Source organism: Hyperolius riggenbachi, chromosome 12 (assembly GCF_040937935.1).
Source record: "Hyperolius riggenbachi isolate aHypRig1 chromosome 12, aHypRig1.pri, whole genome shotgun sequence".
In the NCBI taxonomy this organism is placed as follows: Eukaryota; Metazoa; Chordata; class Amphibia; order Anura; family Hyperoliidae; genus Hyperolius; species Hyperolius riggenbachi.
The window spans coordinates 232861882-232880426 of record NC_090657.1 but is presented as its reverse complement, the minus strand read 5'-3'; the positions used below and the strand labels follow the sequence as shown (position 1 = coordinate 232880426).

At 46.2% G+C, this 18545-nt stretch overlaps 1 protein-coding gene and 1 long non-coding RNA gene across 2 annotated transcripts in view; one reads left to right on the top strand and one right to left on the bottom strand.

The window, feature by feature from the left end:
• LOC137541811 (uncharacterized) overlaps positions 1-18545 on the bottom strand; it is a 344602-nt gene that overhangs the window by 96289 nt on the left and 229768 nt on the right. The window lies entirely within an intron of this gene.
• Positions 2403-10488, top strand: LOC137541194 (uncharacterized). Its single transcript, XM_068262374.1, has 3 exons — positions 2403-2767; positions 4499-4861; positions 9607-10488. Exons 1-3 carry the CDS (start codon positions 2443-2445, stop codon positions 10416-10418), a joined length of 1500 nt encoding a protein of 499 aa, XP_068118475.1. The 5' UTR covers positions 2403-2442; the 3' UTR covers positions 10419-10488.

The following is an 18545-nucleotide window of genomic DNA, read 5'->3' as shown; positions in this document are numbered from 1 at the left end:
CCCCCCCCTCTCCCTCCCTCCCTGCCTCTAGGATAGTCTCCGCCCTCCTTGCCTCCATAATATATATAATATAATATATTGCAACACAGCAGGCACCTGGATTATATTCTATTTTGGAAACTAGGAAATAGGCGCCCATTCGCAGTGGGGCGTTGCGGTGCGACATAATGGACACATTGTAACACGAAAAGTCACACAGCAATGTTACACCTCATGCGATGTTCACAGTTCACCCGGTACGCTGCGTGAACAATGTTGCATGCAAATTTTCTCATCAAAAATGCTATTTTCTGCCGGTCTGCTGGGGGGATTAGATTGTGAGCTCCTTTGAGGGACAGTTAGTGACAAGATATATATATATACATATACATATATATATATATATATATATATATATATATATATATATATATATATATATACACTGTACAGCGCTGCGTAATATGTCGGAGCTATATAAATACTAAATAATAATAATAATATGATGCAGCTGCTGCTGTGATGTCATAATGGGCCACACCCTCTTGTGTTTCCTGCTGCAGGAGGATGAGGGTTGTGTTGTGGGTGGTTGCTATGGTAACACAGGTGACCAGGAAACACAAGAGGGTGTGGCCCATTATGACATCACAGCAGCAGCTCCATATAAGGGCAGCACAGCCCAGCAGACTGGCAGTCTTGTGTTGGCGTGAGCAGCGTGAGCAGCTAACGTTGAGCAGGATATCTTTGTTTTGTCCTCGTGTGACAAAATGCTTTGTGGATTGTTCCATGTTGTGGGACTTCTAGTCCTTCTTCAGCCCTCTTCAGGTAAGGAGGTTTATGAACATATGGCGGATGGCGAGGGCGGAGTTTAGTGGACATTTCCCAGGGTTAGTAGCAGGGGAGGAAGGGAAGTATATATAAAAAAAGGCGCCTGGAAATCACCAATAGTAGATTATCAGTAAATTTACTGATTTTCTACTCTTGCAGTGCTAATAGTGACAGTAAAATGTTAGTAATACATGCTGATATTTTACGAAAGCTAAACCAAATCCTACTCTCACTCTGAACCCTCCCTTCACTGGTACCTAACCTGAAGACCTGAGCCCACTAACGCAGCTGTGCTCAGTAGTATCTGCTTCTGTCTACTTTTCAGCATCTGTAACATGATGTGTTGCTGAAAAGCGGCCACAACTGCGCACAAATGCGTTAGTGGGATCAGGCCATAACCACTCCCCCCGGATGCCTAACCTTAACCACTCTGCACCCATGCCTGATCTTAAACACCCCCCACCAATGCCTAACCTTAACCACTCTCTACCCATGCCTAATCTTAAACATCCCCCACCCATGCCTAACCTCAACCACTCTCCACCCATGCCTAATCTTAAACACCCCCCACCCATGCCTAACCTCAACCACTCTCCACCCATGCCTAAACACCCCTTACCCATGCCTAACCTTAACCACCCCCCACCCATGCCTAACCTTAACCACTGTCCACCCTGCCTAACCTTAGCCCCCCCCCACCCATGCCTAACTTTAACCACACCCCACCCCACCCATGCCTAACCTCAACCACTGCCCCTGGATGCCTAAGCTTAACCACCCCCCACACAGCTAACCTTAACCACCCCCACCGATGCCTAACCTTAACCACTCGCCTGGATACATAACCTTAACCAGCTCCACCCATGCCCATTCTAAACCACCGGCCAACCACAGCTTACCCCCCACACCTAACCTTATCCACCCCATGCTCTAACCTTAACTAAGCTTATCTCCACAGCTAACCTTAACCTCCCCATTAACATGTAGCCTTTACCAACATCCCCCCCCCCACTCCTTAACCACCCCCTTACCACCAACCCATTGAAATGGTTCTGCTGGTAAATGGGGGTTATAGCGGTGACATCCTGCCAACACTGGTAGCCTCTACCACTTCCACCCATGCCTAACTTGAACCACTTCCACCCACAGCTACATTGACCACCAACCCCACATCTAACCTCAACCGAACCCCCAGACGGCTGACCTTAACCTTCCCATGCAAATCTAGTCTTAACCATCAACCCCCACATGACTAACCTTAACCACATCACTAAACATAATCCTGCTAATGTACGGGCGCCCATCACCGGCAATGTGGGGAAACTTGAGCATCTGTTATTTGTAGCCATATTTTGCTTTGCAGACGGCCCGATGCCTGTTATTTAGCGGGCGTCTGCATTTCCCCACATTGCTGGTTTTTTAATGGGCTCCTACGGCAGTGCCCACATTTCTGCTGATTAGCGGGCGGCCATGTTTCCTGTTTCCTGAGGGGAGGGTGGGACTTTCTACCAGTAATGACAGTTTATTGTGTATTAGTCTTCTAGAATGATTTCCTACAAGTATTGCACTGACCATTGTCTCTCTTTCCTTCCTACAGGTGTGGATGTCACCTCCATTAGTTTGGTCCCTGAGGAGATGGCTGTGAGCGCGGGGTCACGCCTTGTGATCCCATGTCGCTTTAACACCAGACCGAACAAGAATAACGTGGAGATGGAGTGGGGGATGGTGCCTGACAATGGGGGAGAGTACAGAGCTCTTCTTAACCTTAATGACGGCGCAGTGATCCATCGTGACCCGCGTACCGCGGTCATCAGACGCCTGGTGAGATCCGGGAGCTGCTCCCTGACAGTCAGTCCCATCACGACTGAGGACAGCGGCTTCTATGAGATCAACCTCCGCGTCGATGGTCACGTTTATGAACCCGCTCCGATCGTACACGTCAGCGTCTCTGAGACTTCAGGTAAGCGATATACAGCATGAAATGCTGACACTGCAGCACTGTTTATCATGATGGGGGAGAGAAAGCTGGGGATAATGTGGGGGAGTAGTGCAAAGCAACCAGTCACAATATTTGTGTCAAAAATAAGGGTAACTTCTGATTGGTTGTTCCTTTTTTTGTTTGTTTGTTTTTTATGCCCAACAATGAGTCGTATAGACAGTACATTGTATTTACATGTTGTATGTGGAGGTGGAGCTGGGTTGAGGGATGTCAAGCTGCTTATGTCCACTTTCCCATAATCCTCTGCAACCCTACATCTTCCATAGGAGGACCTTCCACCTCTACTTTACTGCCCAGCATTCTCCTCTCCCAGTGCAGTGAGGCCCCTTTCACACTGAATAGAATTCGCCTCTGTCCTGCGGGATTGGGACTTCACATTGGTTGCACATCTAATGCCTTGTTCTCTGCAACATGCTATATCTATCATATTCTTACACTCTTAATGGCAGAGGCCTCAAACTTGGTACAGTCGGTCAGTGGGTGACTGGGATTCACATTCTGAAAAGGGGGTGGAGCCACAAACAGCCAATCAGATTTGTTTAATTTCAGTCGGAAAATTTAAATTGTTGATGCCAAGGACCACAAAGCTCATAACCTTGGTTATACAGGGATTGTGTGTGTCAAGGTCTGAAAAAGAGGGCAGAGCCAACAACTAAATTTTTTACATGGGAAAATGTATACTGTAGCCATTCTTACACTGTTATTGGCAGGGTTCTCAAACTTGACACAGTTGGTCACTGGGTGACTGAGATTAATATTCAAAAAAGTGGGTGGAACCTACAACAGCCAATCAAAATTCACCTATTGATTTTCACATTTTAAATTTTGAAAAGGGTGCAGACGGACAACAAACAGCCAATCAGATTTGTTTAATTTCAATGGGGAAATGCAACTTATCAATGCCAGGGACCCCAGAGCTCATAAACTCGGTCATTGAGTGACTGTATGTCAAGGTTAGAAATAGTGGGCGAAGCAAAACCTAACTTTTACATGGGAAAATATAAACTGCAGCCATTCTTACACTGTTAATGGCAGGGTTCTCAAACTTGACACAGTTGGTCACTGGGTGACTGGGATTAATATTCAAAAAAGTGGGTGGAACCTACTACAGCCAATCAAAATTCACCTATTGATTTTCAAGGGGAATATTGAAACTGCTTCCATTCTTTCACTGTTAATGGCAGAGGCCTCAAACCTGCTACAGTCGTTCATTGACTGGGGCTCAAATTCACTAAAGGGGGGAGCTACAAAAAGCCAATCAGATTTCTTTGCTGGATAAACTGAATGCAATCTTGATGCCAGGAACCCGAAAGCTCACAAACTTGTTCATTGAGTTACTGTGTGTGAAGGTTACGAAAAGTTTGTGGAGTCAAAACAGATTTTCATGGGAGGCGCCCATCACCAGCAATGTGGGGAAACTTGAGCATCTGTTATTTGTAGCCATATTTTGCTTTGCAGATGGCCCAATGCCTGATATTTAGCAGGCATCTGCATTTCCCCACATTGCTGGTAGTTCAATGGACTCCTACAGCAGTGCCCACATTTCTGCTGATTAGCGGGCGGCCATGTTTCCTGTTTCCTGAGGGGAGGGTGGGACTTTCTACTAGTAATGACAGTTTATTGTGTTTTAGTCTTCTAGAATGATTTCCTACAAGCATTCCACTGACCATTGTCTCTCTTTCCTTCCTCCAGGTGTGGATGTCACCTCCATTAGTTTGGTCCCTGCGGAGATGTCTGTGAGCGCGGGGTCGCGCCTTGTGATCCCATGTCGCTTTCCTGTTAGACCGAACCAAAATAACGTGGAGATGGAGTGGGGGATGGTGCCTGAGAATGGGGGAGAGTACAGGGCTCTCCTTAACCTGAATGACGGCGCAGTGACCCATCATGACCCGCGTACCGCGGTGATGAGACGCCTGGTGAGATCCGGGAGCTGCTCCTTGGCAGTCAGTCCCATCACGACTGAGGACAGCGGCTTCTACAAGATCCACCTCCGCGTCGATGGTCACAATTATGAACCCGCTCCATCCGTATATGTCCGGGTCTCTGAGACTACAGGTAAGAAATATACAGCATGAAATGCTGACACTGCAGCACTGTTTATCATGATGGGGGAGAGAAAGCTGGGGATAATGTGGGAGAGTAGTGCAAAGCAACCAATCACAATATTTGTGTCAAAGATAAGGGTAACGTCTGATTGGTTGTTCCTTTTTTGTTTTTGTTTTTTTGGGCCCAACAATTAGTCTTATAGTAGATTGTATTTACATGTTGTATGTGGAGGTGGAGCTGGGTTAAGGGATGTCAAGCTGCTTATGTCCACTTTCCCATAATCCTCTGCAACCCTACATCTTCCACAGGTGGCCCTTCCACCTCTACTTTACTGCCCAGCATTCTCTGTCTGCTTTGCGTGTAACACTGACAACTCCTCTCCCAGTGCAGTGAGGCCCCTTTCATACTGAATAGAATTCGCCTCTGTCCTGCGGGATTGAGACTTTGCATTGGTCGGTTGCACATTGAATGCCTTGTTCTCTGCAACATGCTATATCTATCTTTCTTCTGTACATATAAAATTGGACATGTGTGTGTGTGTGTGTGCGTGCGTGCGTGTGTGTGTGCGTGCGTGCGACGCCTTGACTGGTTTCAATAAAACTTGGTATACAGATCCCTTGCTACTTGGGATGATATGTTCTGGGGGTCTTGTGCCCCCACTGTACATGTACATCTGGGAAATGCCACAACAGTCAATCAGATTTCACCCACTAAATTCCATTGTCAATGGCAAAAAATGTAAAAGGCTGCCATTCTCACGGTAATAAAGTCAGGGTCCCCAAACTTGGCACAGTTGGTCACTTGGTGACCGAGATAAAAAAAAATCAGGAAGTGGGAGGAGCATAAAACAGCCAATCATATTTCAGCCATTCATTTTGCATGGGAAAATGTAAACTGCAGCTATTCTTACACTGTTAATGGCAGGGTTCCCAAACTTGGCACAGTTGGTTGCTATGTGACTGGGATTAATATTCAGCAAAGTGGGTGGAGCCTACAACATCCAATCAAAATTCAACTATTCATTTTCAAAGGGACTATTTAAATTGCTGCCACTCTTCCACGGTTAATGGCGGAGACCTCAAACCTGCTACAGTCAGTCATTTGGTGACTTGTGTTCAAATTCAGAAAAGGGACAGACCCACAAATAGCCAATCAAATTTGTTTAATTGATAAACTGCTTCCATTCTAATATTACCAATGCCAAGGAACCCAAAGCTCACAAACTTTGTCATTGAGTGACTGTGTGTCAAGGTTAGAAAAAGTGCGCAGAGCCAACAACAAACACATTTTTACATGGGAAAATGTATATTACAGCCATTCTTACACTGTCAATGGCAGGGTTCTCAAACTTTCCACAGTTGGTCACTGGAAGACTGCTGGGTGACTGGGATTAATATTTAGGAAAGTGGGTGGAGCCTGCAATAGCAATCAAAATTCACCTGTTGATTTTCAAGGGTAATATTTAAATTGCTGCCATTCTTACACTGTTAATATCAGAGGCCTCAAACATGCTACAGTTGATCATTGGATGGCTGGGGTTCAAAAACCACTTAAGGACCGCCTAACGCCGATAGGCGGCAGCGGGTTTAAGTGGTTATTACATGGAAACTGCCGCTCGTTCGAGCGGCCTTTCTATGTCAGTTCACGGAGACTGTTTCCGTGAACAGTGTGTGAGCCGCCGATCGCGGCTCGCACGCCTAATGTGAACACGCGGGGAAGAAATCCCCGCTGTTTACATCAATACGGCGCTACTGCGCAGCAGCGCCGTAAGGCAGATCGGCGATCCTCGGCCTCTAATTGGCCGGGGATCGCCGTCATTTGATAGGCTGAAGCCTATCCTACAATGCGCAGGACGGATATCTGTCCTGCGCAGCTGAATGAGGGAGAGGGAGGTAAGGGGAAGGAGGGAGCGCTGAAAACGCTGCGGAGGGGGGCTTTGAAGAGCCCCCCCCCCCCGCTCAACCACACGGAGCGGCGGCGATCAGACCCCCCCCCCCCCCAGCAGGTCATCCCCCTAGTGGGGAAAAAAGGGGGGAAGTCTGATCGCCCTGCCGTGCACACGATCTGCGCTGCGGGCTGGAGAGCCCACGCAGCGCAGATCTGCAATAACAGCCCCGGTCCTTAAGTTGTTTTAAAAAAGTTGTTTTATTTTAATTGGAAAATTTAAGCTGCTTCCATTATCACATTATTGATGCCAAGGACCCCAAAGCTCACAAAGTTAGTTGTTTATATATTTTCAAGATGTAAGGATTCAGAAAAATTATAGCTCACTAAAAAAAAATTGTTTTGGAGATACAATAATAGCTGCTAACAATAGACTGAAAAAAAAGTTGCTGATAAAATGTCATTTTCTAATTTTGTTTTCCTTTGATGGAACTGGTATCATAACTCCTGTTTTTAAATTGTTTATTGCTGTCTGTGTCTCCATGGATTTTCTGCATCACCCACAACATGGAATGCAGATAAAAAAAAATGCAGCTCTCTTAGCAGTGTGAAGAACCTCTGTGTGGCCTATACTCCTGCCTGAGCTCTTGTCATAGAGATCCAATCACTTCCTGGGATGCCACAGGTGACAGGAAGTGAGGGATATCTCCAGGGATGACACAGACAGCAATAAACAGCGTCACAGAGGTTCTAACTCTCCCCTATACTCTATAAAACTTAGAAAAAAAAATCTATCTTTAGCTGCACTTCAAGCAGTGGCGTAGCTACAAACCTCTGGGCCCCGATGCGGAATCTGGATGTTCCCCCCCCCCCCCCCCGTCAACAACAGCCCCCCCCCTCCCCCGGCAACACCCGACGCACACACATATCTGAATCCCTATAGCCAGCTATAGGTCCCCCCAATATAGGTAGCCAGGCATAGGTAAGCCAGTATAGTTGCCCCCGGTATAGGTTAGCCAGGTAGGTGCCTCCAGCATAGATAGCCAGTATAGTTGCCCCCAGTATAGGTTAGATAGGCAGGCGCCGCCGGTATAAGTTAGATAGATAGGTGCCCCCAGTACAGGTTAGTTAGGTGGGTGCCTCTAATATAGGTAGCCAAAATAGTTGCCCCCAGCATAGGTTAGATAGGTAGGTGCCTCCTAGTATAGGTTAGTTAGGTAGGTGCCTCCAATATAGGTAGCCAGTATAGTTGCCACCTGTATAGGCTAGCTAGGTGCCCCGAATACAGGTTAGATAAGTAAGTGCCCCCAGTATAGGTTAGATAGGTAGGTGGCCCCCAGTATAGGTTAGATTAGGTAGCTGCCCCCCAGTATAGGTTAGATGAGGTAGCTGCCCCCCAGTATAGGTTAGATGAGGTAGGTGCCCCCCAGTATAGGTTAGATTAGGCAGCTGCCCCCCAGTATAGGTTAGATAGGTAGCTGCCCCCCAGTATAGGTTAGATTAGGTAGGTGCCCCCCCAGGATAGGTTAGGTAGGTAGCTGCCCCCCCAGGATAGGTTAGGTAGCTGCCCCCCCCCCCCACGATAGATTAGGTAGCTGCCCCCCCAGGATAGGTTAGGTAGCTGCCCCCCTCAGGATAGGTTATATTAGGTAGCTGCCCCCCCCCCCCAGGATAGGTTAGGTAGGTAGCTGCCCCCCCCAGGATAGGTTAGGTAGGTAGCTGCCCCCCAGGATAGGTTAGATTAGGTAGCTGCCCCCCCCCCAGGATAGGTTAGGTAGGTAGCTGCCCCCCAGGATAGGTTAGATTAGGTAGCTGCCCCCCCCCCCCAGGATAGGTTAGGTAGGTAGCTGCCCCCCCCCCCCCCAGGATAGGTTAGGTAGGTAGCTGCCCCCCCAGGATAGGTTAGGTAGGTAGCTGCCCCCCAGGATAGGTTAGATTAGGTAGCTGCCCCCCCCAGGATAGGTTAGGTAGGTAGCTGCCCCCCCCCCCCCCCCCAGGATAGGTTAGGTAGGTAGCTGCCCCCCCCCAGGATAGATTAGGTAGCTGCCCCCCCAGGATAGGTGAGGTAGCTGCCCCCCCCCAGGATAGATTAGGTAGTTGCCCCCCCAGGATAGATTAGGTAGGTAGCTGCCCCCCAGGATAGGATAGGTAGGTAGCTGCCCCCCAGGATGGGATAGGGCAGGTAGGTAGGTGCTGTATATGGAGGGGAGAGCCGCAGCCGCAGGGAGGGCAGCCCGACCTCTCCCTCCCTTCCTCTCCCCGGGCCCCTCCCCCCTCAGATGCAGAGTGAGCGCGCACGGAAGCGTTGTAGGCAGGACTCACCTCCGTCCCTGCGCCGGTGATCTCCTCCCACTGTATAGATGCTGATACACACTGCTTCCTGTTTAGCTGGAAGCAGTGTGTATCAGCTTCTATGCAGAGAGGAGATCAGCGGCGATTGGAACGCAGGGAGGTGAGTTCTGCCTACAGCGCTTCCATGCGCGCTCACTCTGCATCTGAGGGGGGGGCCCCGGGGAGAGGAAGGGAGGGAGAGGTCGGGCTGCCCTCCCCCCGGCTGCGGCTCCCCCCCTCCCAATAGCGCGCACGGACCGCACTCCAAACGGACATGGGCCCCTCCCCCACCTTTTCAGGAGCCGGGCCCGGTCGCCACGGCGACCATTGCGACTGCGAGCCCTACGCCACTGACTTCAAGTAAACCAGGCAGAGGGCGCTGTAGGGAGATAGAGACATACGCTCTGCATTCAGGGGGCAGCTTCAGTGCTTTGTGTGCTGGGTTTGTGGTGTCCATAATGATCTCTTAGAACTTGGTATTTATTCTGTTTTAGCGTTACACTGATCTAACCACACATATGTTGTTTTTTGTCTTGCAGAGGCCTCCCCTGTAACAGCTGGACCTGAAGAAGTAAAACAGAAAAGAAAATTGAGCAAGGTGACTACACCAGGTAGCAGGGCAACAACGCCAGTCAAAAGGAAGTCAACAATAGAAAACTTCCTCCAGGAGCTCTTCAAACTGCCTACTGATAAATGGAAGGCGGCACAGAAGATCTACCGGATCACGGCATTTTTCCTTTCACTCGTGTTACTGATAATTAACATAGGAGTGGGAATCTACCTATACAAAACTGCAAAGTACTACAAAAAGGATAACTTTGTGTTACTAGAGGAAGGACTTTCAAGAAAAAGCTCCTCTACATCATCATCAGAGGGTGACATCAGCCCTCTGCCACCTGCCTTTCCGGAGTATACTGCCATCAGGCACTCTCCTGTACCAAGAGCCACCCCAGAACCTGCAACTGCCAGCGTGATCCCCAAACAAAGTGACACGACTGTGCCATCAGGTGGCTCATCAGCTTCTTCATCAGAAGCATCAGATGACACTGCGACATCTACACCCAGTGTCACCTCTGCCACTAATGTGCTATCAGTGAGCAGAGAAGAAGACCACCTGGCAAGCACCACATCTATGCCATCAGAAGGTCCAGCAGCTCCTTCGGCAGCCGTCACGCCTGTAAGGGTCCCTACAGGGTGCTCTGCAGCCATCATACCTGCAGGGCTGTCCGGCAGGAGCTATCCCGTCGTCGTCTTCTTGCATAAGCTGCCATGCAGGGAGGGACGACGCGACAGGTGTACATGTACACCAATCCAGGTGGTCTACCCTGCTACCAGCTCTTCACCGTCCTAGAGACTGACTAGAGACTATCACTAAAGCTCCGGGTGCTACAAAGGCAGAATAAACAATAAAAAAAACTAAAAATGTGCAAATGTCTCTTCCACTTTTTATCATATAGAGTAGGAGTAAGGAGTAATTAGATCTTGTGAAGCATCTATCATTTTCTAAAAGCATAAATACAAGCGTTCTCCATACAGGAAAAGAAGGGGGGGGGATGGTTTTATCACATCGGTGCCCCTGCTGAAGCCCCCCTCCTTCCTAGGTTATTTCCAGCAATAGTGAGGGTACTCTGTCCAGCAGGTAGTGTTGCACGGTCTACCCCCGATCACTAATTTGAGTAAATCCGGCCACGGCAGTATCGAAATCCGGATACAACGTGATCGTGATCCGGATTTGAAACAGAATTCTGAATAAGATCGGATTTTAGCCGTGATTGCCTGTAGAATCTGTGATCACGGACGTGATCATGGATTTGACTTTAACGTTAATAGCAACGCCCCCGTACATGCTGCAATCACCGAAATTGCATGGATTTACAACGTTAACATTTTTTTTTTTTTGAGAAAATCAGTTTCAATTGAAACAAGTATTCATGATTAAAACCCACCAAAACCCGCCGACTTTAAAAACCACTTAACGACCAGCCAACGTCGATAGGCGGCGGCGGGTCGCAGTGGTATTTCCATGGAGTTCCATGTCAGTTTATGGAGGGAGTCTCTGTGAACAGCCTGCGATCCTCCAATCGGGCTCGCAGGTGAAATGTAAACACCCGGGAAAGAAATCCCCGGTGTTTACGTCGCACAACGCTGTTGTCACAGCAGCACCGTAAATGAGATCGGCGATCCCCGGCCTCTGATTGGCCGGGGATCGCCGCCATCTGATAGGCTGAAGCCTATCAGAGGCGGTACAGGACTGATCGCCGTACTGTGCTGCCCTTAGTAAGGAGGGGAGGGAGGGAAGGAGAGGGAGGGGGGAATAGCGCTGCGGAGGGGGGCTTTGATGAGCCCCCACAGGGCACAAGGCAGCGGCGGCAATCAGACCCGCCCCAGCAGGACATCCCCCTAGTGGGGAAAAAAGGGGGGAAGTCTGATCGCCCTGCCTATCACCCAATCTGTGCTGCGGGCTGAAGAGCCCACGCAGCACAGATCAATTAAAATTACTGCGGTCCTTAAGTGGTTAAAAGCAAAGCCTCCTTACATGCTAGAAACACCAAATTTGCCACATATGTTAAGTAGAAGAGTGGGAACAAGGGGAACATTTTTTTTCAAGAAGACCTTATCGTTTTTGAGAAAATTGATTTTAAAGTTTCAAAGGAAGTTTCATAGGAAAAAAAGTATACATTTAACTGCGGTAAGTACATTAACTGTCATTTACCGCATTTCAATGTATATTTTTTTCCTTTGAAACTTTAAAATCTATTTTCTCAAAAACTATAAGGTCTTTTTGAAAAAATGTTATCCCCTTGTTCCCACTTTCCTACTTAACATATCTGGCAAATTTGGTGTTTCTAGCAAGTCGGCTAAATCCGTGATCACGAGCCGGATTTGGACCACGATCACGGGTGATTCGGAACTGAATGCGTGATCAAGAGGCGATCATGAATTCGGAATCCGACCTCGTGATCAGGAAAAACAGCTCGTGATCATGGGTTAGTTTTTGGAACTGTGTAGAGCTTGTACAGCTCAGAATACATGTGAAAAGACATCACAGTTCTGCACTAATGGTATCGCCAACATCAAATTTCCGGTCCACGAACACAAACCTTCTGCAAATGTTTGCGAACAGGCGAACCGCCATAGACTTCAATGGCCAGGTGATTTCTAACACCTATCGGGGCTGTTTCTGTCCACAAAATGGATGGAAAAGTTTCTTAAAATGTTCTAACACCTGGACAGTGGCGTGCCAGAGGGGGTTCCATGGCAAAAGTTCCATCAAAAATGTGTTTATGTAAAGTCGTGTTTTAATCTCTAAAGGGCAGAAATCACATTACACTCCTAAATGTGTGGGATAAAGTGCTAAAGGGTAGGCCTGGTTCACACTGACAGACGAAACGCAGCAGAGGCCAGAACATTGTTGGTATGGCATATACAGGGAGTGCAGAAATATTAGACAAGTTGTATTTTTGAGGAATAATTTTATTATTGAACAACAACCATGTTCTCAATGAACCCAAAAAACTCATTAATATCAAAGCTGAATATTTTTGAAAGTAGTTTTTAGTTTGTTTTAGGGGGATATCTGTGTGTGCAGGTGACTATTACTGTGCATAATTATTAGGCAACTTAACAAAAAACAAATATATACCCATTTCAATTATTTCTTTTTACCAGTGAAACCATGGCCGGATTTCCGCACAGGCCACATAGGCCGGTTCCTAGGGCGGAAACCTGCCGACAGTAGAGCTGGGGCGGGTGTCACACACCGGCAGCAGAACAGCTGTTTCTCCCGTAATCTGCTGTCGCTGAGAGCTGTCCCCAGTCTCCCGTGCGTGCATAGCACAGAGCAGAGCGCCCTTCCCCTTTCCTTCTTTCCGCTCTGTCACACTATGGGGCGGGGCTGAGAAGAGACAAGCCGGGAGATTTGAGCCCAGGAGGAGGAAGTCAGCAGACGGGTAGGCACCTTAGTATGGTGAGCACAGTGAGGATTGAGGAGGGAGAAGAGTGTGTGCGCAGAACTGTGGGCATTTTACACACTTCGTCCTAAGCTGCTGTGGAGTCGTGAGTGAACAGCTGTCTCCCTCTCCCTCCTTCTTCCTCTCTCCTGGAGCCTGTCACTTTGTGATTTCTGAAGCACACTTTTTTTTCATGCGTTTCCTTCAGGTTTCTTTATGCAATGCATTTGTTTTCTTACTATGCAAGAGGGTCACTGCCTGACGCTCCCCTGCTGTCCTGTGTTAGCTGGCTTCTATCACTCTTATCTCCATACAGCCCCCCCTCTCTTTTTGTGTTGTTAATCAGGCAGCTCTTCTCCTCCCCTCCCACAGTCATTTCCCTGTCACACAAACATGGCTATTAATATATGCAGTGCTCCTTTTGTTATTCCTATAGTCACAATCTAATGCCCTACCATATTATTATGATGTATTTATATGGCACTGACATCTTCTGCAGCACATTACAGAGTCATGCCACTGACTGTCATAGGAGATCACACTCTAATCCTACCATAGCCATAGTCTAATGTCCTATCATTATGTATTTATCTAGCGCTAATACCTTTATTATTATTATTATTTATTGTATTTATATAGCGCCAACATATTACGCAGCGCTGCACAATAGATAAAAGGGGTAACATACAAGGTAGAACATACAGGAAACTCACAACAAAACAAGATCATGCAAATGATTTGATAATACAGTGTCATAGGTCAAAATAGAGATTGTTCTAGCCCACAAGAGGGGTGATTGTCAGTAAGATTGCATAATCAAGCTGGAAACACTAAGGGAGAGGGCCCTGCCAGAGGCTTACAATCTAAAGGGTGGGGGTGGAGACAATAGGTGCATCTGTTGAGAGGGTGTCTAACAGAACATATTATGGTGCTGGTGTAGGGGGGTATGCGAGCATGAAAGGGTGAGTCTTGAGAGCTTGTGTGTAGGTATTAAAGGTGGGGGTAAGTCTGGTGGCTGGAGGGAGTGAGTTCCAGAGAGTAGGGGCAGCTCTGGTGAGGTATGGCAATCATGCATGTTTGTTTTCATTTGATGGAGTGGTTTGTGGGCTGTGCAGTTCAGATTCAAAGGCAGAGATGATCTAGTTAGACAGCAATAGTGGTCAGCAATACAAGTAAATCACAACAAAGATAATGTTACCTTAATGTGGTGCTTATTTCTGCTGAATTACTGTTGAATTCTGGTAAATTCATTTTTTCGCCCTTTAAAAGCTGCCCTTAGAAAGCGAACCTATTTGTCGGCGAACCGACGAAAGAATGAGTTCTCCTTAGATACACAGAGCTAATCAGGAAGGCCTGGTCAGCTGGCAGACAATATGCTAATTAATAGAGGTGGGCTTGTCTCCTGCAAGTTCAAACAGATCTGTATGTGATACAGGCTTTGATGGAAATTGCAGGCCAGCCACCAGGAAGTAAAGTGTGAACAAACAATGCCAGAATTCAATAGCAATTACAATAATGTCTGTAATGTTACTCAGGAGCTTACACTATTACAGAGGAAGATCAAGAAAGCAAAAAGTGATCAACTACAAAAGATGGAAATTATCAGACATACACAGGCAATGCAGGATGAGATTAAGCGTGTGGTTGCAGATTTCAGTGCAGTTCAGATTCAAAGATGGAAATTATCAGATATACACAGGCAATGCAGGATGAGATTAAGCGTGTGGTTGCAGATTTCAGTGCAGTTCAGATTCAAAGATGGAAATGATCAGACATACACAGGCAATGCAGGATGAGATTAAGCGTGTGGTTGCAGATTTCAGTGCAGTTCAGATTCAAAGATGGAAATGATCAGACATACACAGGCAATGCAGGGTGAGATTAAGCGTGTGGTTGCAGATTTCAGTGCAGTTCAGATTCAAAGATGGAAATTATCAGACATACCTGTTGAGAAAGGATGAAGATGATCAGGAAAAATCAGGGAAATTGCAGATCGGGTTGCAGATGCAAGTATTATGAGTCATAGATGAGTCAGTGGGTTAGGAGTCATAAATTGAATTCTGGTAAATTCATTTTTTCGCCCTTTAAAAGCTGCCCTTAGAAAGCGAACCTATTTGTCGGCGAACCGACAAAAGAATGAGCTCTCCTTAGATACACAGAGCTACCTTCAGCAGCACTGTACAGAGTGCATAGCCATGTCACTGACTGTGTTCTGGGCAGCCCACAATCTAACCCTACCATAGTCATAGTTTACTGTCCTACCATATTATTATTTATTTATATAGCACTGACATCTCCTGCAGCACTTTACAGAGTACATAGTCATGTCACTGACTGTCCTCAGAGGAGCTCACAATCTAATCCTACCATAGTCATAGCCTAATGTCCTACCATATTATTATTATGTATTTATATAGCACTGACATCTTCTGCAGCACATTAGAGTACATAGTCATGTCACTGACTGTCCTCAGAGGAGCTCACACTCTAATCCTGCCATAGTCATAGTCTAATGCACCTACCATATTATTATTGTGCATTTATATAGCACTGACATCTCCTGCAGCACATTACAGAGTACATAGTTATGTCACTGACTGTCCTCAGAGGAGCTCACAATCTAATCCTACCATAGTCATAGTCTAATGTCCTACCATATTATTATTATATATTTATATAGCACTGACATCTTGCACAGCACATTACAGAGTACATAGTTATGTCACTGACTGTCCTCAGAGGAGCTCACCATCTAATCCTACCATAGTCATAGTCTAATGTCCTACCATATTATTATTATATATTTATATAGCACTGACATCTTCCACAGCACATTACAGAGTACATAGTCATGTCACTGACTGTCCTCAGAGGAGCTCACCATCTAATCCTACCATAGTCACAGTCTAATGTCCTACCATATTATTATGTATTTATATAGCACTGACATCTTCTGCAGCACATTACAGAGTACATAGTCATGTCACTGACTGTCCTCAGAGGAGCTCACCATCTAATCCTACCATAGTCACAGTCTAATGTCCTACCATATTATTATGTATTTATATAGCACTGACATCTTCTGCAGCACATTACAGAGTACATAGTCATGTCACTGACTGTCCTCAGAGGGGCTCACCATCTAATCCTGCCATAGCCATAGTGTAATGTCCTACCATATTATTATGTATCTATATAGCACTGACATCTTCTGCAGCACATTACAGAGTACATAGTCATGTCGCTGCCTGTCCTCAGAGGAGCTCACACTCTAATCCTACCATAGTTGTAGTGTAATGTCCTCCCAGATTATTATTATGTATTTATATAGCACTGACATCTCCTGCAGCACATTACAGAGTACATAGTCATGTCACTGACTGTCCTCAGAGGGGCTCACCATCTAATCCTGCCATAGTCATAGTCTAATGTCCTACCATATTATTATTATGTATTTATATAGCACTGACACCTTCTGCAGCACATTACAGAGTACATAGTCATGTCACTGACTGTCCTCAGAGGAGCTCACCATCTAATCCTACCATAGTCACAGTCTAATGTCCTACCATATTATTATGTATTTATATAGCACTGACATCTTCTGCAGCACATTACAGAGTACATAGTCATGTCACTGACTGTCCTCAGAGGAGCTCACAATCTAATCCTACCACAGGCATAGTCTAATGCACCTACCATATTATTATTGTGCATTTATATAGCACTGACATCTTCTGCAGCACATTACAGAGTACAGAGTCATGTCACTGACTGTCCTCAGGAGCTCACAATCTAATCCTACCATAGTCATAGTCTAATGTCCTACCATATTATTATGTATTTATATAGCACTGACATCTCCTGCAGCACATTACACAGTACATAGTCATGTCACTGACTGTCCTCAGAGGAGCTCACAGTCTAATCCTACCATAGTCATAGTCTTATGTCCTACCATATTATTATTATGTATTTATATAGCACTGACATATTCTGCAGCACATTACAGAGTACATAGTCATGTCACTGACTGTCCTCAGAGGAGCTCACAATCTAATCCTACCATAGTCATAGTCTAATGTCCTACCATATTATTGTTATGTATTTATATAGCACTGACATCTTCTGCAGCACATTACAGAGTACATAGTCATGTCACTGACTGTCCTCAGAGGAGCTCACACTCTAATCCTGCCATAGTCATAGTCTAATGTCCTACCATATTATTATTATGTATTTATATAGCACTGACATCTCCTGCAGCACATTACAGGGTACATAGTCATGTCACTGACTGTCCTCAGAGGAGCTCACACTCTAATCCTACCATAGTCATAGTGTAATGTCCTACCATACTATTATTATGTATTTATATAGCACTGACATCTCCTGCAGCACATTACAGAGTACATAGTCATGTCACTGACTGTCCTCAGAGGAGCTCACAATCTAATCCTACCATAGTCATAGTGTAATGTCCTACCATACTATTATTATGTATTTATATAGCACTGACATCTCCTGCAGCACATTACAGAGTACATAGTCATGTCACTGACTGTCCTCAGAGGAGCTCACAATCTAATCCTACCATAGTCATAGTGTAATGTCCTACCATACTATTATTATGTATTTATATAGCACTGACATCTCCTGCAGCACTGTACAGAGTACATAGTCATGTCACTGACTGTCCTCAGAGGAGCTCACAATCTAATCCTACCATAGTCATAGTGTAATGTCCTACCATATTATTATTATGTATTTATATAGCACTGACATCTTCTGCAGCACATTACAGAGTACATAGTCATGTCACTGACTGTCCTCAGAGGAGCTCACACTCTAATCCTACCATAGTCATAGTGTAATGTCCTACCATACTATTATTATGTATTTATATAGCACTGACATCTCCTGCAGCACATTACAGAGTACAGAGTCATGTCACTGACTGTCCTCAGAGGAGCTCACAATCTAATCCTACCATAGTCATAGTCTAATGTCCTACCATACTATTATGTATTTATCTAGCACTTATACCTTCTGCACCACTGTACAGAGTACATAGTCGCTATCCTCAGTCAATTTAATCACCTTAATCTTGTGATCAGACTCTCTAACCTGAGATGGTACACTGGACTTTATATATACTTACCTGGGGCTTCCTCCAGCCCCATGAGCCCTGTGGCCTCCCTCCCTGGCCTCTTTGCCCCCTCTGTTCTGGCACTATGACTGCTGGTAATCCCCTGCGATGTGGGCACCCTCTGTCACACTCTTGTCCCCAGGAGCGTCCTGTGCAGTACTGCTGCGCAGGCACAAAACGCTCCTGGACGCAGTAGCGCAATGAGGGGTGCACGTCTGGACGAGCTGCGCATGCGCAGAAGAGCACTTCCAGCCGGATTACTGGGAGGCATACCGCAAGCGGCTACAAGGCTTATGGGGCTGGAGGAAGCCCCAGGTAAGTATAAATAAAGCCCAGTGTACCATCTCAGGGTCACATTAATGTTAATCCTTTTTTCCAT